Source organism: Esox lucius, chromosome 2 (genome assembly GCF_011004845.1).
Source record: "Esox lucius isolate fEsoLuc1 chromosome 2, fEsoLuc1.pri, whole genome shotgun sequence".
NCBI classification, from domain to species: Eukaryota; Metazoa; Chordata; class Actinopteri; order Esociformes; family Esocidae; genus Esox; species Esox lucius.
The window spans coordinates 27,455,963-27,482,886 of record NC_047570.1 but is presented as its reverse complement, the minus strand read 5'-3'; the positions used below and the strand labels follow the sequence as shown (position 1 = coordinate 27,482,886).

General features: G+C 44.6%; 1 protein-coding gene and 1 long non-coding RNA gene across 4 annotated transcripts; both read right to left on the bottom strand.

Annotated features, from left to right (window-relative positions):
• Positions 1 to 3,787: 3,787 nt before the first annotated feature.
• On the bottom strand, positions 3,788 to 5,045 carry LOC105022663. Its single transcript, XR_828917.4, has 3 exons — positions 4,849 to 5,045; positions 4,218 to 4,323; positions 3,788 to 3,933 (listed from the first exon to the last, which is right to left on the bottom strand). It is a non-coding gene; the product is annotated as an uncharacterized LOC105022663 (long non-coding RNA).
• Positions 5,046 to 5,286: 241 nt separating this feature from the next.
• secisbp2l (SECIS binding protein 2-like) lies at positions 5,287 to 26,598 on the bottom strand. 3 transcript variants are annotated; one of them, XM_010891291.5, is made up of 19 exons: positions 26,374 to 26,598; positions 19,183 to 19,364; positions 17,209 to 17,389; positions 16,833 to 16,988; positions 16,503 to 16,650; positions 15,345 to 15,580; positions 14,504 to 14,528; positions 14,104 to 14,195; positions 13,639 to 13,824; positions 13,321 to 13,431; positions 13,048 to 13,215; positions 12,767 to 12,908; positions 12,503 to 12,678; positions 12,186 to 12,318; positions 11,788 to 11,953; positions 10,435 to 10,655; positions 9,354 to 9,508; positions 9,035 to 9,254; positions 5,287 to 8,810 (listed from the first exon to the last, which is right to left on the bottom strand). In XM_010891291.5, exons 1-19 carry the CDS (start codon positions 26,389 to 26,391, stop codon positions 8,182 to 8,184), a joined length of 3,345 nt encoding a protein of 1,114 aa, XP_010889593.2. In that variant the 5' UTR covers positions 26,392 to 26,598; the 3' UTR covers positions 5,287 to 8,181. The 3 variants fall into 3 exon arrangements, with proteins under 3 accessions (XP_010889593.2, XP_019910807.2, XP_019910810.2); XM_020055248.3 differs by lacking the exon at positions 26,374 to 26,598 and adding an exon at positions 20,156 to 20,692; XM_020055251.3 differs by lacking the exon at positions 26,374 to 26,598 and adding an exon at positions 20,156 to 20,690 and having other exon boundaries at positions 13,639 to 13,821.
• Between the last annotated feature and the right edge of the window lie 326 nt (positions 26,599 to 26,924).

Here is a 26,924-nt window from a genome sequence, read left to right as displayed (position 1 = left end):
GGGTTTACAAAGAATGGTGTGAAAAGGGAAAAACATCCAGTATGCGGCAGTCCTGTGGGCGAAAATGCCATGTTGATGCTAGCGGTCAGAGGAGAATGGGCCGACTGATTCAAGCTGATAGAAGAGCAACTTTGACTGAAATAACCACTCGTTACAACCGAGGTATGCAGCAAAGCATTTGTGAAGCCACAACACGCACAACCTTGAGGCGGATGGGCTACAACAGTAGAAGACCCCACTGGGTACCACTCATCTCCACTACAAATAGGAAAAAGAGGCTACAATTTGCACAAGCTCACCAAAATTGGACAGTTGAAGACTGGAAGAATGTTGCCTGGTCTGATGAGTCTCGATTTCTGTTGAGACATTCAGATGGTAGAGCCAGAATTTGGCGTAAACAGAATGAGAACATGGATCTATCATGCCTTGTTACCACTGTGCAGGCTGGTGGTGTAATGGTGTGGGGGATGTTTTCTTGGCACACTTTAGGCCCCTTAGTGCCAATTGGGCATTGTTTAAATGCCACGGCCTACCTGACCATTGTTTCTGACCATGTCCATCCCTTTATGTCACAAAGCTCGAATCATTTCAAATTGGTTTCTTGAACATGACAATGAGTACTGTACTGAAATGGCCCCCACAGTCACCAGATCTCAACCCAATAGAGCATCTTTGGGATGTGGTGGAACGGGAGCTTCGTGCCCTGGATGTGCATCCCACAAATCTCCATCAACTGCAAGATGCTATCCTATCAATATGGGCCAACATTTCTAAAGAATGCTTTCAGCACCTTGTTGAATCAATGCCACGTAGAATTAAGGCAGTTCTGAAGGCGAAAGGGGGTCAAACACAGTATTAGTATGGTGTTCCTAATAATCCTTTAGGTGAGTGTACATAAACACACACACATACATTATATATATATATATATATATATATATATATATATATATACTGCTCAAAAATGAAGGGAACACAATCATCACAGTATAACACCAATTTAACTTCAGGGATATCAATCTGTCCAGTTAGGAAGCACAAGTGATTGTGAATCAATGTCACCTGTTTGGGTGCAAATGAAAGTGACAACAGGTGCATTGGAGAGGCAACAGCAAGACAACCCCCAAAAAGGGAATGGTTTTTCAGGTGGTGGCCACAGACAATTGCTCTCTCCGTATCCTTCCTGATTGATTCATGTCTAGTTTTGCATTTTGCTAAGGTCCTTGTGCCTACTGGTGGCATGAGGCGGTACCTGCTGCCCATTCAGGTAGCACTGGTAGTCCAGCTCCAGGATGGCACATCCATACATGCCGTCGCAAGAAGATTTGCTGTCTCCCAGCACAGTCTCAAGAGCATGGAGGAGATACCAGGAGAAAGGCTGTTACACGGGGAAAGCTGGACAGGGTCGTAGAAGGGCATCAACCCAGCAGCAAGGCAGTTCCTGCCTGTTGGGCCCTGTCCAGGGCCATCCACCGGGTAGGGCCAAAGTGTCGCCGGACCCCCCAGTCTCAGTCCCAAGATCTTACTTTGCTATATTATTGTGCTGGGGGAGTAAGGTCAGTTCTCCTTCCCCACTAAGTTCTCCTTCTCCACTATAAATCATTGTTGATATGAGGAATGCATATTATGAATTTTCTCAGTCTCCTCCCGTTTTAAACTTTAGGAGGACATGAGGTCCTGGTCCACACCTGCGGAGTATCTGGTTAGGGGGGCCCGTGTTTTTGTAAAAGCACTTTGTGACAAAAAAGGGCTGTTGGAAAAAGGGCTTTATAAATACATTTGATTGATTGATTGCCATTGGCGCCCTGTTCTCCTTAGAGATGAGAGCAGGTTCCCACTGAGCACGTGAGAGACATGAAAGAGTCTGGAGATGCCATGGTGAACTTTATGCTGCCTGCAACATCATCCAGCATGACCGGTTTGGCGGTGGGTCAGTGAGGGTCTGAGGAGGCATATCCTTGGAGGGTCGCAAAAAGCTCCACTTGCTAGCCAACGGTACTCTGACTGCTGTTAGGTACCGGGAGGGAAACCTCAGACCCGTCTGCAGGGGGCCCAGGTTCCTTCTGGTGCAGGACAATGGCCGGCCTCATGTGGCCACAGTATGTAGGCAGTTCCCGGATGACGAAGTCATTGATGCCACTGACTGGCCCTCATGGTTCCCCAGACCTGAATCCAATTGAGAACCTCTGGGACGTTATGTATTGGGGCACCTGACGCAGCCAAGTAGCGCCACAGACTGTCCAGGAGCTCACTGACGCCCTGATCCAGGTCTAGGAGGAGATCCCCGAGGACACCATCCGCCGTCTCATCAGGAGCATGCCCAGACATAGGGAGTGCATACAGGCACGTGGGGGCCATACACACTACTGAGTCACATTATGAGTTGCCGTAATGAAATTCACACAAGTTGGAACAGCCTGTGATTTCAATAGTTTACTTAGATTTCCAGTGTGAGTTTGAATCCAGCCCTTAATCAGTTGGTGATTTTGGTTTCCATTGACCATTGTTACGTCATTTGGTTCTCAATTAATTACACAACATACAGTAAAGATTTTAATCTTCAATATATTTAAGCAGAGATGAGAGTTTTACAGCTGGTGTGGGACATTTACTTTCCCCTGTCTTTAGCACGTTTCTGTCCCTAATTTCATATTCCTCCTCCTCAGTCTGTAGTTCCTTCCTGCTCTCTGGTTCCCTGAGCCCATTCTGACAGCTCGGTTAGGAGTGAGTAATGTGGTGGTACTGCCCTTTAGCCCCCAGTCCATCACCAGAACACCAGAACCAGAACACCAGAACGCCAGAACCAGAACACTCTAAACAGTCAACAGCATACTTCAACCACACTGTAATCGCCGTCTCAGTTGGCACACAAACAAACAGCCACGCGCAGCCTTAGATCATTGATCGTCTTTACTCTTCTATTAAACATTTCACCACAAGCGTAAAACACAGAAAAACAGCTGTTGCTTATTTCATCCCAATTCTTCACATTCTTCAAATAAATCAAAGTACACTGGATGGCAGTGATGGGTTTATTACTGTGAAAGTATAAAATGTTAATACAATATGTAGCATGTCATTAACAATGCGTACATCTTTTTAACACACCAGATGACCACTGAATCATGTTCAGTGCCGTGTTTTTAAGCATGTGTTGAGCCATTGGGACAGATGTGTTTCCAGAATGACAACCGAAACTAAGGGGTGACAGCACATGCGTGTGTAAAGACCAGAAATACATCAGAACATCGCACTCTGAACCTTCTCAGAAAACCCTTAACATCAGTCACATTGATTAAACCATCAAAGGTATACAAATCACACGATACCATCGACTGTCTTACAAACGGAGATCACCAGCTGGGATGACAGACATCTTCTACCTCTCCCTGAACCAGTCCATTATATACACTAGCTTCAAGAACACCACCATAATCCCCATAGTTTCTGTGTCTTAACCAGGGCCTTAGCTAATGCAGGTAAAGGTGGGTACGATTCACGGGCCCACCGATTGTAATAATATCAATGCTGTCATAAGATGGGCCCTGGTTTTAACAGACATCTTCTACCTCTCCCTGAACCAGTCCATTATATACACTAGCTTCAAGAACACCACCATAATCCCCATAGTCACCATAGTTTCTGTGGCCAAGAAAGTAAGTGTCTACCATCCAATAGCACTCACCTCTGCAGACATGAAATGCTTTGAAAGGCTGGTCATGGCTCTTATCAGTACACCCATCCCAGACACCCTGGACCCACTCCATTTGGCATACCAACAGACATTTGGCATACCCCCCCCCCCCCTATAAACCATATTATGAAATATATCCTTATGTTTCCATGCTGCTATTATTGATTGTGATTCATTTAGGTTTTTCTATCTTTGTGTGGTGATGCTGTGCTCGGGTTTGTTGAGATGCAAGACATTTCCTGAATGGGACACAATAAAGAACAGAGTTGATAAATTCACACTGTTGTTGACACCAAATCAGCTTTATGGTCCTTTAAACTTAAACATGCTTTGCAGATCAACATGCAGCTATTAGATGACTGCAGTCAGACGAGGTGAAGGACTGAGCTACCATCAAACATTACTCCAGGGTGAATGGGCTGACCCAGAGGTGATGCAATAACCAAGCCTGAGAGAACATGACTTTAATACTTTCTAACATCATTAAGTTCTAACTGCTGGCTGGGATCATTATCATACTGACCTGCTGTCACATTCCCCAAGTTTCCTCTCAGCCTTTCACTGTTCTAGATAGGATTTGGATTCTTCTTGTCTCAACGCAGTCACCTCTTTCTTGGGAAACAGATAGCCTAAGGGAAAGGGCATTGAGACAGTTACCGGAAGCTCGTTGGTTTAAATATTCAAGCTGACATGGAGAAAAATCGGTTTTAACTGCTCCTGTAAGTTGCTCTATATCAGAGTGGCTGCTAAATGAGAAAAATATATTTGGTTTGAGTTATCCTGCTCAAAGTCTGAGTTTAACCCCAGCTCAGAAACCATCAGAATTGAACATTCTTAATTATTTTGGCTCTATAACATTTAGGAGGTTAAAGCAAAGATAATCCGATTTTATTTAGATGATGCATATGGGTTTTGCCATTAAGAAAGGACAACACTTTATTTCAGGGCACAAAAAGTATTTGGCCAGAATAAAATAATGACCAGCTTAAGCACTTATATTAGGTATTGTTGCATATCCAAAGCAATTTTAACACCTCACTAGTCATCAGGCCTTACATGTACAGATGTGTTTTAATACAATGGCACCATCTTGTGGAGACTTGACCAGATTCGGGGTGTCTTGTATAACATTTCTGAACGGTTTGATAGCATACCTTGGTATTGCGTGGTTGTAATGTGCCTTGGCGGTTCATCCTCCTAGGTCACACACCATAATGAGGTCAAAGTAGCCTATGACAACTCCACACCAGCTGGTCATCCTGTCAGGTGGACATGTTTTTCTAGGGAGCCTTCAGTGCAAAACTCAATGCAAAGGGCATACACAAGCACCCTGGAAGTGTCCCCAACAGCAACAATCTGCATGCGAGAATCAGGCAGCTTTAATGAGCAGTCCCATATGTTAGGGTGTCAAAGTAAATTCATTTTTCTGTTTTCGTGGTCCTTTTCGATAGGGGTCTAATTAAAACAACCAATATATTTTTTACACCATTTAACACAAGGTACCTTTTGAAAGAATAGAATATTCTGCAAAAGTAATTCAATGTAAAAGTAATATTTACACGCCCCAAAATGAAACCAAAGACAGCAGCGTGTGTGGATTACTTAAACAACATTTTAATGATATTAGTGATCAGTCCAGATAGTCGGTTAAGAACAATAACGGTCTGGGAAAATCCTCTACAGGTTGCTATCACTTTACAGTCAGAAAGAGAGAGCCAGAGAAAGACAAGGAACCCAGGTTAAGAAAAGTTACTTCATTCAACCATTTTGCTTCCTTCACATTAGTTACCAGAAGCTGGCTGTATTTACAAGGTGTAAAGGACTCACTGCTTGCCATGGCTCTAGACATTCTGTTACGAAAGAGTTAGAGATGAGGATTAACCTGCACATGACCAGCATACCTAAAAAATACTGCAGACACCTTCATGACGACTCCATATAACAGCTGGCCTCCATTAAACACAATGATAGAAATGTACCTCAGAACACCATTGGCAGTTTCCAATATTTCCGTCTCAAATGGATTTGTATCCTGAATTAACTAAAATGAAAAACAAACTGACCCAAAGCAGACTTTGTACCTCACACACCTCCCAATTCCCTCCCGGCCCTCCCCCCTCAGGCAACACATCACAGGTACACATGGATCCTCCTTCTCTATTTAACAATACATAACTTGATTTGTAGGTCCTCTGTCATCAAAAATGTTGATGTTATTCCTCTACCAAATGGTCCTAAGAACAAAGTGATTTGGGTGTTACTTACACTGTAGTTTAAACATTATTTTTCTCACAATTTATTTACATAGATAACGTGTGATCTGCATAATTATTTTATTAATATGCACGTGGTTTCATGTAGTGGCTCTGCCCCCTTTTTTTCTAGTCAGCCAGATACCAACATCTGACCTTTGACCCCTGTGTATACAGTTTGTCACATAACCACGGACAGGCTGGCCTACTACATGTCAACTAAAAACGCCCAAAGTCTTTGATGACAGCTAATTACAGTACATTTACCTGTCCCCACACACACACACACACACACGCGTTTCACCGGTCAGCGGAAGGGGACCTTAACTAATCAAACCAGAGACAACCCGATACATCCCAGAAAGCTACAGCAAAGTTGGTGGACAAAGGATGATCATTCAATCATTTTCATGGTCTCTGTGCTCTCTCCAAGTGGCTGTGGCATGTACCTAATCTTTGATGTGAACCGGATCCAATCTTCTTACTGTCTTCTCCCCTCCCCAATTCAGCCCAACAAGACAAATGATTGGACAGTAGGATGTCTCGCAATTTTTACCAACTATGGCTATAGTAAAAAAATTTAAATAAAAAAGAGATGGAAAGAGATCTCATTTGAGGGTCCATGCGAGTATGGTGTCTGTTTTAGCAAGGGCAGCACTACTGAGGCTATCCCTAGGTTGAAGTAATCAAGTATAATATATTGGCCAATCCTATCTGACGACCCAGTTTGAGTTGATCACATGACCAACCAGGTCATCAAGAGGTGTCAGCCAATGAAGTTGCAAGTCCCACTCAGTAGAATACATTAACCTGTCAGATGCCACAAGAGAACGACCACGGCAGAATTCTTTCTCCCAGTTAATTCCTCTAACCCAGGTGTATTCAAAGCTCTCCAGGGGAACCCCAGCTGTTCCATATATTAGAGGCATCCCAGAGCTAGCACACCTGAATCAACTTGTCAATTAATTCTGAAAGCCTTAATGGCATGAGCTAGTCTGGGGCCACAACAAAATTGTTAGACAGTTGAGGGTTCCCAGGAGTGGTGAGAGAACCATGGCTCTAAACATTTGTAAAATACAGATGGTAGCTGCCAGCAAGCAACAACATAATCCACTCAAAACACCAAACAAAACATTTTTACACTGGTCAATATTATTATCATTATTACAGGTTAGTCTCAGAAACACCTATACAGGTTATTTACATCAACAATTTGTTCTAGTTTCAGTTACTGTTAGTATATTTCATGTCATTTCAATCAGAAACTTTCAAACACTACTTTTTCCCATTTGCCACCGTTAATCCTAGAGACACAGAGGTGTGATGAAGGAAGTACTAACTAAAGTAATGATGTCTATATATTACACTGGCTGAGAAGGTTGACCAACATCAGAAACACAACATGTAGGTATGCAAAATGTCACAAACTTTCCAAAAATTCCCCAGTCCCATCTTCTTAAAACCAGGATTCCTGGAGAACTCTGGGAATTTTGGGAAAGCTACCAGACTTTTTTTTCTCAATCACTAACAACGTGCCAGTGTGGTTTTGGAAGAATGACAGACCAAGCCAATCAGAGGTACGCACAGGAACAAAACATAATGAATGGAACCAATTCCTTAACATGTCATAGACATCTGTTCAACTGCCAGGGAGAGGAAATGGATCTCTGAAAAGAGGGGAAATTCTCCTCCGGTGAGTAGTTCTACAGTCAGCAGTCTCCTTCAGAGTTCTTTCATCTCGGTGGTTCTGCGTCATACAGACAGAGACGGAGGAAGGGAAAGCCTCTCTGCACAGCTGGGGAACCGGGAGTGGTGGTACGGGGGGACAGCCAGGCTTGGCCTTCCCTCAGCCACATCAGACCAGTCCCACAAGGCCAGTGGCCACAGTTGAAGGCTGTTGAGAGGAGTCTATCCATCAGAGAGACCAGGAGAGATTTTGCCGTCTGTGGTTGGTAGATTAGTCTGAGGGTGGGTGTGTTCCTTCAGATTCCTGAGATAATGTCTGATGTCCAAAGTTACAGAAGAGAGCTGCTGGTTCAACACTGCACATGAGAGATGGAGGGTGGGAGGGTGAGTGGAGTGTGTGAGAGGGGAAAGGTTATGTTAGGGGAGTGTGGGAGAGGGGAAAGGTTATGTTAGGGGAGTGTGTGAGAGGTGAGAGGTTATGTTAGGGGAGTTTGGGAGACGTGAGGGTGAGTTGAGAGTAAGAGATATTATTAGATTAATAAGGTCTGATCAAGCACTGATCTTGTCCTCAATCTTCTCCAGCCCAGTCTCCGTGACATCAGCAGAATCCAACTCTTCATCCTCCTCACTCTGCTCTCCCTCTTCTTCATCTTCTTCCTCCTCCTCCTCCTCTTCTTCCTCCTCCTCCTCCTCCTCCGTGCTGTCGTGGCCCTTCCCCAGCTGAAGGTTTTCCAAGGTCTTAGACACCCAGGACTCAATGCGGCTGATGACTGCAGGCACCTCCACAGAGATGGGGTCTGGAGTATACTCCTCCTCGTCCTCCTCCTCTTCTTCTGCCTCCTCCAGCATGCCAGGGACCAGGGTGGAGGTGGTGGAAGTGATGGAGGAGTTAAGGAGATCCCTACAGCTCCCATCAAGGCTGCCTGTCTCTGTGCTCTGCTGGGAGGCCAGCTCCAACCGGTCATCTGTGCGTCCATCCTCTCTCTCCCCTGACCCGGAGGCTGGGGCAGGGGCAGCTGCTCTAAGCTGGAGGGCTGTATGGTAAGGGCTGTGGCTGGTGCTGGAGGGAGGGCCCTGCCTGTCTCTAAGTGACCCAGAGGAAAGAGCAGGACAGCTGGCTTCAGTCTCTACAGGCTCAAGCCCGTCCGACGACTCCACCATACTTCTCCAGTTGGTCTCTGTGAAGGGAGGAAATATCAATTCCTAGCATTCTCACACACAGACAGACAGAAACACACAGACAAACAAATGTCTTCTCTTTGATCAAAAAGATTAGTCAGAGTCAGTCAGGGTTAAAGGTTAGGGTCCAAGTTATGTCTTCTAGTAAGCAACCCCTCTAAGCTGACCAGATTGGGAAGGGTCATCGTTCAGACAGAAGGTCGGGATCCGGGTCATCCCTTACCGTACTCCTTCTCGTTGACCTCAGAGATAGGTTCGGAGATCACCGAGCAGAAGGAGATGGCGGACGCAGCAGAGGGGTTCCGGGAGTGGCCCATGTGGTGGGTGACCTTCTTGACGTTCTTCAGGGCCTCCTCTGCCTGCTCCTGCTCTAGTGCTGACACCATGTCCTTGTAGGACTTCCTAGCGTCCTCCGTTAGAGACACCAGCCGGTTAAACAGACCCTGCAGGAGAGACCGAGGGCGGAAAACAGAGAGATGATGTTCTTAACCGAGCTGACACCATCATTAATAAACAGACCGGTTGTGTTCTGGTGTTTTTACCTCCGCTCCGGAGTAGTTGAAGATGCCCACAACACTGACAGGCACCAGTTTGTTGACGCAGCGGCCCAGAGCTTTCCGACCCAGAGCAAACACAAAGGGGATCTCCTGCTCCCTGGCCATGGCAATCACATTGTACAAAGCTTCATCTAGACCGCCTGGAAAACATGATAATCCAAATCAATATTACCGTAGAAAATCTTGTATCCCAGCCTGAGCGCTCTGGATCAGTTTTCTTCAAGGACCTCTGTATTTTGCTATTTTAAATATTTTATTTAATCCAGGACAGTTTCCTAGTCCCTGCTGCCGAGAAACAGCACCATAGCATGACGCTCCAAACACAAAGCTTCATTGTAGGGATGGTATTAGCCAGGGGATGAGCCATACACGGTTTTCGCCAGACGTAGCTCTTAGCATAATAGTTTGATGTTCGTCTCATCAGACCATGAACTAATTCTTTCAGGCACCATGACTTCTTTTAATTAGGAGTGGCTACCATATACCCAATCTACCATAAAGGCCAGATCGATTGGTTGCTACAGAGATGGTCCTTCTGGCAGGTCCTTCCATTGTTGCAGAGAAAAAAATAAAACCTGAAGCACTGTTGGAGTGGCCATTTGGTTCTTGGTCACCAACACTGACTACGGCTCTTCTTGCCCGGCTAGTTATGCCAGACACCCAGCTTGAGGAAAAGCCTTGATGGTTCCAAACTTCTTTCATTTCACAACAATTAAGCCAACTGTGCTCCAGGGAACTTTCAATGCTTTAACAAACAAACGTATAGCCTTCCCTCTATGCCTCAACTCAATTATATCTTGGAGGTCTACAAACAGTTCCTAGGAATTCATGACTTGGTTTGTGTTTTGTCATGCACTGAGAAGTGTGGGACCTAATCTAGACAGGTCTGTGCCTTTCTACATCATGTCCAATCAATTGCCACAGGAGGACTCCAGTCAATTTCTAGAAACATCTGAAGGACTGTTGTTGTTATTGGACCAGGTAGAGTAATTGTTTCACTGCTTTTGGAAAAAATTTCTATCTGACTGAACATAGCCCAGGACTGATGAAAAGAACGTCCCCTTACCTTTGGCCTGGATCTTCTCACAGTTAGGGGAGATTAGCACACACTTGATCTTGTGGAGCTTCATGTGTTTGGTGACCTCTCTAAGGCCCATGACTAGCCTGCGTTTGGCCTTGGCTTTGGTGGGGTCCTTCTGGTACACCCTTTCCTGGAACCGGACCAACTCCTGCAGCAGCAGTGTCACACTCTCATCGATCTCCTTATTCAAGACCTGGTTGCAGTACCTGGACACAGGTTTATATTTTAACTCACACGCAGTGCATTGACAACACACATACACCTGTAGGTTTCTTGTGGACGACATGGTGAGATACAGGGCTGTACGATTTGGATAAAATATTGAATTGCGATTTCTTTGACAAATATTGCAATTACGGTCATGATTTGCGATTTTCAAACACGGGTGTAAATAGCATGGATAATCTCACTTAAAAATAGAGTTCATAGCCTACATAATGTGCTATTAAACTGAATAGAAATCGAGTTCAAGTTCCGTGTTTTCTATTTTACACTTATTACCAATTTGAAGGTGCAGCCTGTATCGAACTATTCGTTTAACCACTCATTTAATGCAATGGCATTTGCCATGTTTGCCATAGCTGGTTAGCCAAAATGTCACAAATGTTCTCCCATATTAAGTTTGTTTCCAGGCACAGACACTAAAGCCAAAACCTTCAATTACCACACTGTTGTATATGTGGGACAATATCTTGGTGCCACTCGCATGAAGCGGATGTCTTCGCTAGCAGTTGCAGGGTTAACTCGAACATTGAAAAACCACCAAGTACGGACATACGATGCACGCCTGTGTGAAGCGCATATCATTCACCTTTTTTGGAGCTCAAATTTCCTAAGTTGGCGATTTGGATATTGCACATGTCAATATCGCAATTTTGACTAATTTTGCAGCCCTAGTGAGATATGGTGTGAGCTGGGACTATAGAGCCAGTAGGATGTCTGACTCAGTGACTAAACGCTATGGTGAGACAAAGAGCCTACATCCCAGGACATTAAGAAACAAAGCACTGTCTGTCTGTGTGTGTGCAGAAGGACAGGCATACATTGTGCTGACACAGAGAAACACGCAGGCAGGCATCTATGCAATATTATGTACAATTCCTTATTGTATAGCCCTCCTTTAAAAACAACCATTAACTGTTGAACTGGGCTGTACAAAGACAAGGCTCTGTGATCTTTGGGCGAACAAATATTTCTGTTACAAATACTTCTGTCGCTATCCCACAAGTAGAGTCTCGGTGACATTACCACAGCTAGTAACGATTCTCAGTCCTGAAGTGTTTATGAACAGTGTGTCTCAGTTAAACGACAGACAGTGTGTGTGTGTGTGTGTCTCACTCTCTGAAGCGGCGGCTGTGTATCTTGGTGATGGCGTTAGAGGCCATGGGACTGCCGATGCCAGAGGATGCAGGGGAACCCTGGGAAACGGGCGTGATGCTGTATGGTGAGTTCTGACTGGCCGGAGACAGGGACGCATCATCACTGGGTACACTCAGACCGTTCTCTGTAGGAGACAGCAGGGAGCAGAAGGCCATGGGAGTATTAGGGAGAAAGTATTTCAGGACAACTGGAAAGGTCTATCGTGAGTCTAAAACAGGTCCGTAGACCACCCAGTCCTGAGCAGCTGATCAGGCAATTTTCAAACTGTCCAAAAAACTAATCTCACAACCTTTAGAACCTCAGCCTACAATCTAATCAACACAAGAGTGACCTCTGAACCCTGACCCCACACCTACCCTCCTGAGAAGGGGGCTCACGTGACAGGTCATCTGTGAAGTTCAGCTCCTCCTCCCCTTGCTCCTCTTGGCTGGCTGCAGACTGGTCCACACACAGCTTCCCTCTCTTGCCCTCACGCTCCTTCAGAATGATCTGCACCAACAGAAAAAGGTTAGGGTTGGCTACATGCACACACACCCCTGGCACTCCGCGGGGAGTGTTTCCAGAACGGGAGAGGCTAACAGAGACAGAAACAGAGACACACTGGAGCAGGACACACAACAAGAACACGGTCAGGACAAACAAATGAAACCAACAGTCACCCCCACCCTCTGACCTTCTTCAAGGCAGTGGGTCGTTTGACTTTAGGGATCTCCCTCTCCTTGCCCCTCTTCAGCCGTGGGGCGCTGGAGTCCAGTATGTTGTGGGGGGCAGGGTAGGACTGCTGGGCCTTCAACGCTGATGCCACGCCCGGACCTGGGCCAGACCCATGGAAAGGAGCAGTGGTGCCCACTGGAACACAAATGATACATTGCGCATGGTGCGATGTGTTTGTGATGCACTGTGTGTGTTTTGTGTGTGTGTGTGTACACACAAGTACCTGTAAAGGAGAGTGGTTTGGTGTTGTTTATTTGTCTGGCCTTCATGGCCTGCTGCTGTTTCTCCAGGGCAGCCAGCATGTCTCCCAGGTCCAGCTGGACTGGAGTCTTACTCTTCTTCCCAGCTGCTTTAGTCAGTGCCTCCTACACACACACCCAACAGCAACACCTTTAACCAGATTTTACACAACCAATGTGTGCATGCTGGTCCCTGTAGTTGTACTTAACAGCTCAAGGGTGTAGCTGTGTTTTTGTTCTGCTGTAACAGCATGCATTATGGTACCTGTAGTTTCCTCTGCTCCATGCTGATCTCAGAGTATTCCTGTGCCGTAGCCAGAGCAGCTGCCAGAGCCTTTTTCCTCTGACTCTTGGCCCTCTTGGGGACGGAGGTGGTGATGGGAATGGGAGTCTGGACGATGTTGATGGGAGAGTTCTCTGGAAGGTTATCCAGCTGGAGATGGGGGGAGCAGTCAGAATGAACACCAAACAGATAATTTTTTTGATCAATCACAAAAAAAATAAGAAAGTAGGGAATAATTTTTTGGCGGTCTCTAACCAGGTTCTTGGTTAATTTGGTCTGGGACTGGTTCTGGGCAGGGTTAGGGTCTGGTTTATTGTTTCTCGGTGCTCCTCCTCCTGAGACCAGCTCTGGAAACTCCTCCTCATCCTGATCAATAGGAGAAAGTCTTCAGACTTAAAAGAACAGTCTTACATTTTCTTCATTAATGTTGCACGGTTTCCTTAAATAACCACTGTTCCCAACAGGCCTAATTATGAAGACCAGACTGACCAATAAATACTGTTAACATGTGTAGGGAAACTGAAGGACATGCCCCAGCGTGTAAGCGAGGTGTTTTATGAAATCGTTTCTCACCTCAAAGTAGAGGGGCTCAGGAGCAATCTCCGCCCCAGGCTGCTGCCGATACACAGCATCTGATGCCAGCTCAGTCCCAGGACCAACTCTGGGCTGGAGCCGTCTCTGCTGCAGGCCACAGCTGCTTTCTGCAGGAGCGGAGTTAGGACAGACACGCCCACCTTGGTACCCAGCATGAACATCCTGCTGGAAGCAGATAGAAAGGGCAGTCAAAGAAAAGATCTCAATTGCATACTACATGTCTGACTGCGACATGGACAGAAGAAGTAAACTACACTTGAAAACAAAAGGCACCAGGGATCTTGTGGATAAGTGAAGTTTGCATGGCTATGCCATCCACCGTCAGGTTCACCCCCAGACAGTGAGTCTACATGAGTCCTAACTCCCATTTGTCTTTCTTTACCCAGTAGCTGAAACAATAAGACTGGCTGCATCCATGTAGAGATTCAGGGAGATGTACTGTACCTGTGAGTAGTTCCCTGACCTGTGGAACGGGGTGCTTCTGTTGTCTGACCACGGCTTCTGAGTGGCCTGAGATGCTACATTCACCCAGCTCACTGCCAGAGAAACAGACACAGTCGGTACAGAGGACACAGTCGGTACAGAGGACACAGTCGGTACAGAGGACACAGTCGGTACAGAGGACACAGTCGGTACAGAGGACACAGTCGGTACAGAGGACACAGTCGGTACAGAGGACACAGTCGGTACAGAGGACACAGACGGTACAGAGGACACAGACGGTACAGAGGACACAGACGGTACAGAGGACACAGACGGTACAGAGGACACAGACGGTACAGAGGACACAGACGGTACAGAGGACACAGCCAAGCAGAAAATATATTCAATAAGAAACGCTTACCTGTCATTACACCTGCTTCCACTCCCTGTAAACAGAGAAACAAATGGGATAGGGACATGACACTTTAGTTTGGCAGGTTTATGTTCACAGTAGTGGGATATAGGGTCATGGTTAAGGGGACACAGTAGTGGGATATAGGGTCATGGTTAAGGGGACACAGTAGTGGGATATAGGGTCATGGTTAAGGGGATACAGTAGTGGGATATAGGGTCATGGTTAAGGGGACACAGTAGTGGGATATAGGGTCATGGTTAAGGGGACACAGTAGTGGGATATAGGGTCATGGTTAAGGGGACACAGTAGTGGGATATAGGGTCATGGTTAAGGGGATACAGTAGTGGGATATAGGGTCATGGTTAAGGGGATACATTAGTGGGATATAGGGTAATGGTTAAGGGGACACAGTAGTGGGATATGGGGTCATGGTTAAGGGGACACAGTAGTGGGATATAGGGTCATGGTTAAGGGGACACAGTAGTGGGATATAGGGTCATGGTTAAGGGGATACAGTAGTGGGATATAGGGTCATGGTTAAGGGGATACATTAGTGGGATATAGGGTAATGGTTAAGGGGACACAGTAGTGGGATATGGGGTCATGGTTAAGGGGACACAGTAGTGGGATATGGGGTCATGGTTAAGGGGATACAGTAGTGGGATATGGGGTCATGGTTAAGGGGATACCGTATTGGGATATAGGGTAATGGTTAAGAGGACACAGTAGTGCGATATAGGGTCATGGTTAAGGGGATACAGTAGTGGGATATAGGGTCGTGGATAAAGGGATACCGTATTGGGATATAGGGTCATGGTTAAGAGGATAGTTGCAGAGACAGGCCTACCGTAGGGGCTGTAACAGCTGTACGTTGCGTAGCCCCAGAGGCCTGCTGGTTGTGTTTGGGGCTACAGTATCCGCTGTCACTGTCAATGTCAGCCTCACTGGTACCCTGCTCGCTGGAGCTCTCGGTAGGGTGTGAAGCCCGCCTCCTCCGGGGTCGGTTCTTCCACTGCAGTGGGCTGACCTGCTCCCGTTCCCACTCGGACGCACCACGACCAGACGCACTGTCGCCCGGGAAATCTACAGGTATCAAACACAAACGGGATCAATCAAATGACCGGACCGATTAACAAACTAATAAAAGCATTCACCCATTCCAACAACACATCCAGCCTAGTCCTGGAATAAAACGTGGTGTTATTCCCCCAGTCAGACGAACCACAGAGGACATCACATAACACACGTGCAGAGTGGACCTCTCCGACCTGAAACTCGACATTCTTAAAAGGGTGAGTATCGTGTAGCGTCATAGTCCTAAACCCGTTCTACCCTCAGCTTAGCAGGTCCTACATTCCCTGAAGCTATTTGTTACGATTATCAATAGGTGTCACTGCAAATAGTTTTGTAGCATCATATATCAAGGAATGCAATTGCTTTATAAATGACTGTTGCTTTATAAAATTGTCTTTTATAGTGCATTGCCTGGAGCTCTAATAAACTGTACTGGCCTACAACATATAACAGGCATAAGATTAAGATTAATGCTGACAACTCCCACTTCCACAAATTCCACCATGCTTCCAAAACTAAAAGGTACAGAGGGATTTTTCTTTCTTAAAACATTTCTTAGAATGACAGATTAGACATATTGTATACATTCTACCATAACTGCAAACTGTTTGACACCTGCGATGTACCAACCAGCCCACCTAAAACTCATCCATCCTTCTTGTGCCATCCAAATGCGTGGATAGCGCCCTGCGCTGTCTTGAATGCGTCATCTTATTAGCTAGGTTCTCAGGTTGGAGGCTTTGTGACAGGGAATGTGGTCAAGGTTCTACCAGGCGAATGGAAAACATGCGGAATATCAGCCAGCAGCCACCTCACCTCGGACCAATCTTTGCATTAGCAAATGCCACCATGTCACTGGTTGTGACGCTACCAGTACGGTATCATATTGGTACTAGTAGGTTACTGGTATTGGAAGTGACTTAAGACGTACCAGTCTGCTGAGCAGCATCCACCAGTAGGACAGTCTTGGTCCTACCGTCTGGCCCTGAGGAACACCCCTCCTTCTGGACTGCTACACTCCTCGTGGGGGGCCTCCTGGATCTCAGCGGCGGACACAACCCCACTGGCTGCTGCGGATGCTGGAAGGACAATAAACAGCCAATATTATACAGATATAATACAACTCTCCAGCCAATCAATGGTAACTGTAATGATTTTCTGGTCACGTAGTCAATAGTGACAAAAGGAAGACTGGACTTGAGGGCCTTGTCTTACTGTCTAGCAGAACAACATCGGCCCTCTACACCCCTTGATCTCCTACCTTGGGGAGAGCAGCAGGTCTGACGACACCTCTGCCTCCTCTCTGACTGGCTAGTCCAAATGCCTGTCCCAGAGGGGGTGGTCTCTCACTGACATCAGTTGATACAGGGTTTACCACACCAGGCTGCAAGGGCCCGGCGTATGTTCCAGGGAACGGCTGGTAAAGGAACAGAAGAACATTGTTAGCCATTTGGGACGATTAACGTGCCCTCAATTTCCCAGAACCGCCATGTCTACACACACTCCATTACACAACACACTGACTAGTGGACGGTACCAGGAAACTTGCTAATCCCGTTCTTCCACCTGGACTTGCAAAAGCCTCATTTAGACTACTGGTCCACCACTAGTAACCCGACCATTTGTCAGCTGCCTACCTGGTAAAAGCCCATCATGGGGGGGCAGGGGGCAGGCATGATCTGGTAGTATGTGTAGTCATTGGGTACTGGAGGCTGGGGGGAAGACAGGATGGGGTAAGCCAGGTATGGACCACCTTGGCTGGGGTTGGGCTGCTGCCAGCGCAGGTCCCCTCCTCCATTATAGATGGGGTGCTGTTGCCTGTACAAGGGAGGGACATTATTATTGTGATAAGAATACAGATACACAAACATGGACAGAGGTGTAAAAAGTACAAGGTAAAATTACAGAGTTCCCCAGTTAACAGAAGCTCTTTATTAGTAGTTAAATGACCAGGCAAAGTGAGTTCATAACTTACCAGGGATTTGATCTTAGAATTCCACTCTTCCTTTGTATTTCACTGATCATTGGTTAGTTACTCATTTTACCTGGTCATTAATGTTTTAATAACTGGTGAAACCTTGACTTTGTACACTTCCGCATAAAGACTTCTATAGCCATGGGCCTGAAAGTACTGTGTGAAGCTAAGACACTGCTTGATCCAATACTAATACCAATGTAGAGCCGTGTATGTCTGGCTAATAAACAGCTTGAACCAATACCAATGTAGAGCTGCGTGTGTCAAACTAAGATACTGCTTGGTCCATTACTAATATCAACATAGAGCTGTGTGTGTAGAGCTAAGATACAGCTTGATCCAACACATATGTCAATGGAGTGTGTTGCTTGGAGCTGATAATGATCCAGGCTACATATTCCTTGCCAGAGATCTGCAGCTCAGGCCACTTCCTGGAATTCAAATAAGAAAGGAAGGAAGCAAAGAAACGGACGTGTGCAGGATGAAGCAGCACAGCCTTGACAAAGACTACAACACTGGATACATATAAACCTCAGAATCACACCACTGGAAAACAATCATTGTGTAGTGCTAAGAGTGAAAGGTCTGTTTTCCAGAGGCGTGATATCGAGGTTTAGGAATCTCATTAGGACACCATCCATTTTCCCACTGGCATCGGCACAAGGCAAATTCACGGAATAGTGTCCGAAATGGATATGTTCCCGGATGCCATATTCCTAAATTCAGAGCTAATGCTAGGCTAACTATCACAGTCTCATTGACCAAGCTGATTCTAACACCAACACACAGGCCTGCGAACCCCCCACACTCTACCACAATAAAAGGTGTCTATGTAGAGAGCATATCGATGTAAACTGATTTCTTAACTGACAACATGCCAAATTACTGAGTTAAAAAAATAAATCCTGTAAAAACTGAAAAATCCTGTAAAAACTGAAAAATCCTGTAAAAACTGCATCAACCTAGTGATTTACCAACCAGGGGCTTTCTATACAGAGAGATAGACAGCCACATGATTGAGTAAAGCAACTCAAAGCTGGGCTAGCTTCATGCAGGTTTGCATTGCCTAGTCCTGACTTATGCAAAAACAAGATATAAAAAGTCTGCTGGCTATTGTGGATATTGATGCATTTCAGTAAATAACGTAAATAAATAAAATCTAGGCAGACAAATTTTTATAAATGCTACCGCAAATATTGCTCATCACACTTTGTTCAGCGTCTTCGGCTAGTCTACAGGTTAACACTTAATCTGCCTAGTCGCTTGGTTGTCACATAAGCAACATATTATTACCGTAGGCTTTATGAAGAGGACAGATCCAGGACGGATCATTAACAAAAATCCTGCCAAACGATAAAAGTTTTACATCACGTTAAGTGAAGAACAACAACACCCGAAACAGATGTAACCACCGCCAGACTGTTTGGAGATACGCTGCGAAGGACAACACAGCAGGATTCCTTGAGAGTCAATGCGTTCGCACCTACTACAGCTGCTGAGATCACCAAATCTTCTGCATGCAAAATTTCAGGATATCCTACGTGAGACTGGCTGGCAGACGCGTGCTCATAGCTGGGCAGCAGGCACATGGCTGAAAGAAGCCTTGATTAACACGGACACAGCCTGTGTATGGTACCTGTTGGGTTGGTTCTCCTGGACAAAAGGGTAACAGGTGATGAGGTAGCTGGGTATTGGGGTAGGCTCCACCCCGCCTCCCCCACCTCCTCCTTCTCCAGACAGGCTCATGGCGACCAGGGATCCTTCCAGACCTTTCTTTTTTGGGATGAATGGCTCCACTTCAGCTGACAGTTTCACATCCTGCAAGGAGAGACAGTCAGACGGAGAGACAGTCAGACAGATAGACAGGAGTCAGACAGGAGACAGGAGACCAGCAGGCTGGACAATAGACACAGGTCAAAATATTCTGTAGCTTAAAATCTAAAGAAAACAGAGACAAGTATAGAAAGAAAAGAGAAAGCACTCGGTTTATTACAACCACCTCTAACAGCTACTGGAGACTTATGACTCTGAACCGATCACAAGTTCTCTCACAACCCCATTTTCAAATCAACAACCCATAGATCAGGAAACCCTTCTGTAACGTTCTAGCGACCCACAGAATAACATCAGAGATACATCTACAATACAACTAGCAACATTAACTCAATTACATCATGGAGACCAACCAGTAAACACAGATCTGATTTAAAGAATGACACCCCTAGGCTATATGACCGCACTACAATGTCAGAGCTGGCATTTCACCCAAGGAGCAGTTATCTACTTAAGGCTACTTATTAACATAACACATGACTCTGTCAACACATTCACCAGGACACAGCCAAAACAACAGAACGTGTTCCTTAAGGACAAATAAAACATGGAAACTATGACTTCACTGCGCATGACAATTAAGCAGAAGGTTATGGCTGCATGTGAAATAGCACCCCATGATAACACTACTTTTGACCAGGGCCCATAAATGCACCTATTGTCCTGCCTACGTGTACAGAGAGCATACCAAACGTGGGGATATGGGCTGTTCCATCAAGGGAATAGGGGGCCAATCAGGAAACATACAATATAAAAGCCTAACAAAAATCACGGACCTTGTGGTCAGAGGGCAATGGGTGTAGCAGGCCCATGTTGGCCTGACTGGGACATCAGCGGGCTGGAGTGTAGTGTATGCGTCCTTGTAGCTAGAGAACACGACTTCAGGCCTTATAAAACACATGAAGGCCTTGTGTTTCAGCCAGATGCTTTATGCCAATACATTGAAGGATTATTGGGGGAGCATCTTGGAATATCAATGTTTTAAAAAATACATATAAAAAACTAAAACCATTCACCCAGAGGTTTCCCCCAACCATCAACCATTCATGACTTAGACTTTCCTTTCATAGTACAACCAATGCTGGTCCAAGACTTGGAAGACAGAGTGGGACATATATTTTTAATTACTCATTGTTCCCAAGGAACTAGCATTAGTGTTATACAGTATAAGGTCTCTGAAGACAATGTCAACTAGGACAGAAGCTTTCAAACTCAGGTTCCAGGACCACCCAGATGAATTGGACAAGGACAAACTTAAGGTAAATATTATTGCTTTCATTACAGGGCCTACCTGTATTACATGAGTTGGGTAATAGAGATGCAGACAAATGTAGGCACCTTCACCCATTTAAAATAAATGATGGATGTTACAGAACTTTACATTACAGGAAACATTTTTAAAAACACACATTTTAAATGTTTGTAATGTGGCCTGATTGGGCAAGTTATCCGCCGGCCAGTTAAAAGTTAAGTCCATCGCAACTTGAAATGCATTCTGAATAGAGACATGTCATCTCCACGGTCTGCCAACACAAATCCCATTGAGAAAACATTGGAAATCACTGATACGGATCAAATCTGTTGGCTCAATGGAGACTCCATTTTTGGAAACCGGGCTGAAAAATTCTGAAACAACTGATGGTATGCTGGTTTCTCCGACTGTGTTTTTGATACTTGTTGTTTATGAAGCATGAGGCAAATAACATGGTATTGGATTTTGTGATACCTTGCAAACATTCAAGTCCCTCAGCACCAGAACCAGTAACCCCACAGCATCATCACATTTCCCCGATATTTGATTGGTACAGAATAATTCGTCAATAAACAGTGCTGATATCAGGGCTGCCAAAAAATAAAATTGGTATATAGTTTAATTTGTTCACAGAATTGGTCTCCCCAGTATTAGACTTTTTAGGTGGATTTGTTTTCCTCAGTCAGGCATTCTTGAGTCTCCAACCAAATAGTTCCAGGAAAATTTAAAAAAAATCCTTTCCTGTAATCAATTTAGGGGAGTTCAGATAACAGTGCGGTCACTATGCGGTGTCTGGTACCGGGCCTTGGATGTGCGCATTACATCATGCAAACAGCAGATTAAGTTGTTTTTGGAGTGCAATGTCCAACCGGAGGACAAAATTGCCTCGGCCATGAGAAAGTCCAGATCCGACTCGCATCCATAACTTAGGTAAAAGCTGAAAACACCCATTTTTGGAAGGCACCTCAAAACCTTAGCAGTTTTCTCCAGGAAATACGGCCAAATTCCTAGAAGGAAAGCGCAACATGCTCATTGATGGCTACCATAAGCATTTGTTAGTTGGTTGTTATTGTGCAATTTTTTGCATCAGCATTTGCAACAAAAATGTAACTGAAAGGAAGCAAGATACTGTATGTATGCACGCATGCAAGCGAGTATAGTAGTAATGATGGGCTGGCACCAGCCTAGGCTCCAAGACATAGACGAGGCTACAAGACGCTGGTAAATAATGCGAGCTTTACTACAGGTCAAGGACACTAGTATCTTATGAAATGCTGACAAAGCCCTGTCAGGAACACCTTGGAGGGCATTTAATGTGTCTGGATGGATGGATGGGTTGGACTTGGTCTAGTTTGGGGGAAACACAGACCCTCTTGTCTCTCCAATTCCCCACTCTAGTTTGTTGCCATGGCCACATTAAATCTAATATCAAATTTCTGTATGTTAGTAACCCTGATGAATGCTGCTTTAGGGGCTTTTCAAACACTGATACAGACCCGTCCTACTAAAGCATAACTATTGGCCTCTTGATTATCAATCCCTGATGATTACCATTGTGTTGACTGAAAAACAGGCCTGGAGAATTGCGAAGCAAAAAAAGCCTTGACACTTCTACTCCAAATGTATTTACTTTTTAAGTTATTTAACCTTTATTTATACAGGGGAAATAAGCTGAGACCAAGGTCTATTTTATAGTTTAGCCCTGGAGAACAGAAAGCGTATATTAAAAATAAAACAGAAAAAAAAACACAAGGATAGGAAGCACATATTAAGAAAAGCAAACAGCGAAAAGGTTTTGTATAAGACATTCGAACTGCCTTATAGGCGCCATGTTTCTAAGTTTACTCTGCCAGGCATTCCAAGAATATGGGGCTGGTAGTCAAAAGCAGTTTTACTTAACTCAGGGTAAGCCGTCAGTTTCTCTAGTACTGGCATGTCTTGTGGTCACGTCTCCCCTATATAGAGCATTACTTTTGATGAGGCTGATTCAGAATTAGAGCCATATATTGGGGTAAAGACTGCCAATTTAATAGGCAGTCCAGACCTATCTCTGAGGCAGGCAGATGCTGTGGTCAGGCTACATCAACCTCATCCCCCATTTGGTTCTGAGAGGAAGAGTTGACAGAGTTCACTACACAAAGACACACCATTCTCCGAGCCAGGGTCGGAATGCATGAATCCAGCATCAGTACAGCAGTACACACACGCACACACACAGCCATTACAGACGTGAACACACACAAACACACAGCCATTGTTTCCCATAGCTACTGTCTGTGGGCAGCATGGGCTGACGTCTGATAGATCCAGGGGTCCTGACTGGTGTACATAGAGCCAGGGGTAATGTAGCCAGCTGGAAACAACGGTCCGTAGTATGCTCGATGACAACTTTCAGCAGTCTAAACTATGGTGCTGTACTTTCAGGGAATTAAACCTACTGAGAAAAAAAAAATCAGACACTGAAAATAAACCTTACACTGATTCTACATGAGGTCTGAGCATACTCTAAAGAGGACTCGTTAAGGCAGATACACATTTTTGTTCCTCAATGTTTTGTTAAATTACTTTAGACCAGGTCTCCAACAAGGCTGAAAAGGTCACACCTAGAGTAACCATAAACTCATTTCACAGCTAGCACGAAATGTCGCCAGTGGGACTGTCTAGTAACTTGTCTATAGCTCAAAGGGTTGGAACATTGTCAGAGGGCACATTCATGTGTGTTTCAAAGCAGAAGACACTAAGAAGACACTTTTCGGGCCTAGTGTGAAGTCAGGCAAACGGTCATTGGAGGAAGCTTAGCTGTTAGCAGCAACACGTAGATGTTGGTTCCACTAACACAACACCTAGCAATATATTTCCACCAATGTTGCATTTGTCTTTCTGTGGGGAGTATTTGATCCCTCTAAGTGTAGCCAGTTGCCAGCTAATGAGAAGTCTGTGGGTTGACAGAAATAGTTCATACTTTCTGCAAAACTGAAATTTGAAGAAGTAAAAAAGGAAGATCAGAAAAAATTATAAACTCCTTTACATGAAAGGTTGAATGCGGGGGAAATAATCTAACCAATTTAATAAGGAACTTATTAGAGCTGTTCGTTAACAACTCGAATTTACATTTTGATTTTACAAAATAGTTATATGGAAAGGAAATGCATATAAGGAGAAATTACAGAGGACTTCTTATTGCAGCTTCTGACTCTAAGTTTCCGTGCCTGAAATAGATACGCTCATTCAATGACAGAGGACGCTGATAAACGTGGTTCATTTTAAACTTCCGCCACCGACGTTCAGATTAAAAGGCAGAAGATATGCTTAGCCGTAGGTGATAGGAAAGTTCGGGCTAGCTATTGTGTAGGTGACAGGGGGGGGGGGGGGGCAGTCCCAGGATTTGGACTGAGAGGATCAGGTGAAGAGCAAGGGCAGTGACCCAACCAGGATAAGCCAATTACACAACTAGCTACAACACTCAGTCATGACTCATAGCTCTCCAGCCTTGGTCTAGAAAGGCTGAACCACCGCCCCAGAGGTGCCTCGGCTGGGGAAGTTTCATGCATGTTATCGGTGACTGTGTCCTGGTCTTGGGTCTTTAGCACCGTTGAAAGGTTGACTGTACGGTCCTGAGTTGTGTGTGATCGAAGCCGTCTGAAAAGATTGGTAGGGAGTAAAAAGAATGGTCGCAATTGTGGAAGAGGCGGCCTGTGTGTGTGTGTGTGTGTGTGTGTGTGTGTGTGCGCGCGCATGTATAGAGAGATAACGAGAAAGAATAGCCGGGATTGTGGAAGAGCCATTGAAGTCAGCTCCAGATGTGTGGGGAGATGGGCAGGGAAGAGCTGACACTGGGATGGGCAGAGGACTGGGCTGGGTACTACTAGGCCATCAACCATCAAACCCTTTGTCCTTTCAAGCATTTGTCTCTGATTCACTGTCTTCTAATATTCGGTGGGAAAAGTAGTTCTGTTGTTCTTCTACTGCTGTTGAATTGGAGTGGGCAAGAGAGGGAGAAAGAGCACCCAACAGCAAGGGAGGGGGGCAAGAGTGAGGGGAAGCAAGAAACTGTGGATGAAAAAGAGAGGGTGAGAGATACAGATACAGGAGACAAAAGAGGCACAGCAAATGTCATTATTTAGAGAGAAAAAAAATCTGAATCTAAGGATGACACTATCGTGTCCTTGAATACCCCACATACCACCATCACATCATTGTGGACCTAAATTTGGTCGCTTACAAGAAGGAATAGCAAACATTAGATAGACTTTGATGGCATGGGTAAAATAGGCTCAGACTCAAATAAACATAGATTATAATTTCTATGCACTCTAATTACTACAGAGTTTGTTTGAATGTACACCTCATGTTCTCATCAAGTTTCTGGGTGGTGTAATAAATGTTACAAATTGTTATTAGGTAAATTCATATTAATGTGCACAATTCAATTAATTAATCCATTGTTTTTGGCGAAGTAATGCAAAACCATACACTGAGTGTAGAGGAAATCATGGACCTTGCTATATATTTATATACAACCTGAAAAAAATATTTTAAAGAACGTTGATAGCGGGATCAAATTCACATCACCGGATGGTAATATAGATTATACACAAGAATTGGATGACGAGAAATGTATTTCTGAACAGCCCGCATGGAGTTGACTCTATCGTTTTGCAACTACGGTTAATTGTCAACAAGTGAAGCACTACAAATAGGAAACAATTCCCTTGTCGCAGTCGAAGCTAAAATGCATTCATTAGCACATGGCATCTGTTTTATGAATAACTGCTTTGCAATGCATTATTTCTATTTAAACATGTTATGAATGAACACCCTGAAATTTTCCACCGACAACAACACTTCTGGTCAGATGACATAATTGGGTAGCTAACTTGCATCATAGCTAAAGTAACCACAGCAGCAACACGAGTTGCAGGAATGTGATTAAAATGTAGAAGAACCGGACGTTCCTGAACAAGAACGCTGGTTAACGCGTTCGTCGTCAACAATTCAATTGACCACACTCCAATGAAGACTACATTTCGGATAGCTGTTGCAACTGTACCGAACTCAAATCAGCTAGCTACCGTATACGTTCCAGTTTTATAATATTTGGCAAGCTAACTACCAAACTTTGTCAAACATCAAAGTTACCCAATCAATTGACCACATAAAAGACCGTAACTAAACTGGCTATGTTCAACTGTCAGTGTCACTTTGTCAAAACACTGACAGTTCGCTTGGTTATGTTACTGCCTGTGAAGCTCCTGTAGTGCAGACAGCTGGTTTTTCCAGAAATTATCACCTATATCAATATAACATTAAAATACACATGGTCATGTACTCAAGTCAAATATGTGATCTACTAGATCACACAACCTGTGAGAACTGATAAAATGTAAGATTGTCCACCCAAAATGGTAAGCTAATAAGATGCTAAGCTAACTGCAGTACCGTTAACTATCTAGCTAAGTGGCCAGTAAGCCAGGAATGTATACTGACTGTATGTTTGATGAACTCGCATAGCTAACTGGCATAAAATCATTTATACCAATTGAACATTAAATACAGTAAAATATATGGGAACGCAGATTCCGGGGTAAATAAATGTGAGTTTCGGGCCTATCAACATCGTTAGCTGTGTAGCTAGGTGACTAGCTTTAACGTTGTAGCTAGCTACAGTTACTTACGTTACCACAAGCGGATCCGGTCGTTAAACGTTAAGTGCTGTACTTCGAAGAGAAAAGGCGTCTTTACCTTGTCACAAGAGTCCATGTCAATCGCTGAGATCGCGGCAGACCGTCATTGAGCTCACAGTAGTCAACATATAACTACTTGATTTAATTTTCTTCATTGTGAATGTTGAGCCATGTTTCAAGCGCACCGGTTCATACTAACTACCCAACACTATTGCTAGCTAGCTCAGTTTGCTCTGGAACTGGATGTCAACCAAGAAATGGGACGGCAGTAGAGAATCTAGTCATCTGGGACGGAACCTCACATGCTCAAAAAGTGTTCGTTTTTTTTTTGTTTTGTCACTGATAAGATTGAATCTATTGTACCCACACGAAACATTCTAAATAAGCGTACGGAGCAAAAAGTATAATTTATACATGATAATCAGCTGTCCTACTATCGACAGTTTTTTGTTTTTCTTTGGGGGGGGGGGGGCGGTGTGCTATATAAACCTTTATTATAGCTACTTTGCTAAATGCATTGCATGCTTGCGTTTTCAATACTTAATGCGTCTATCAATCGAAAATCTGTGGTTTCGGCACAAAACATTTCTAACATTTATGAAAAAAATT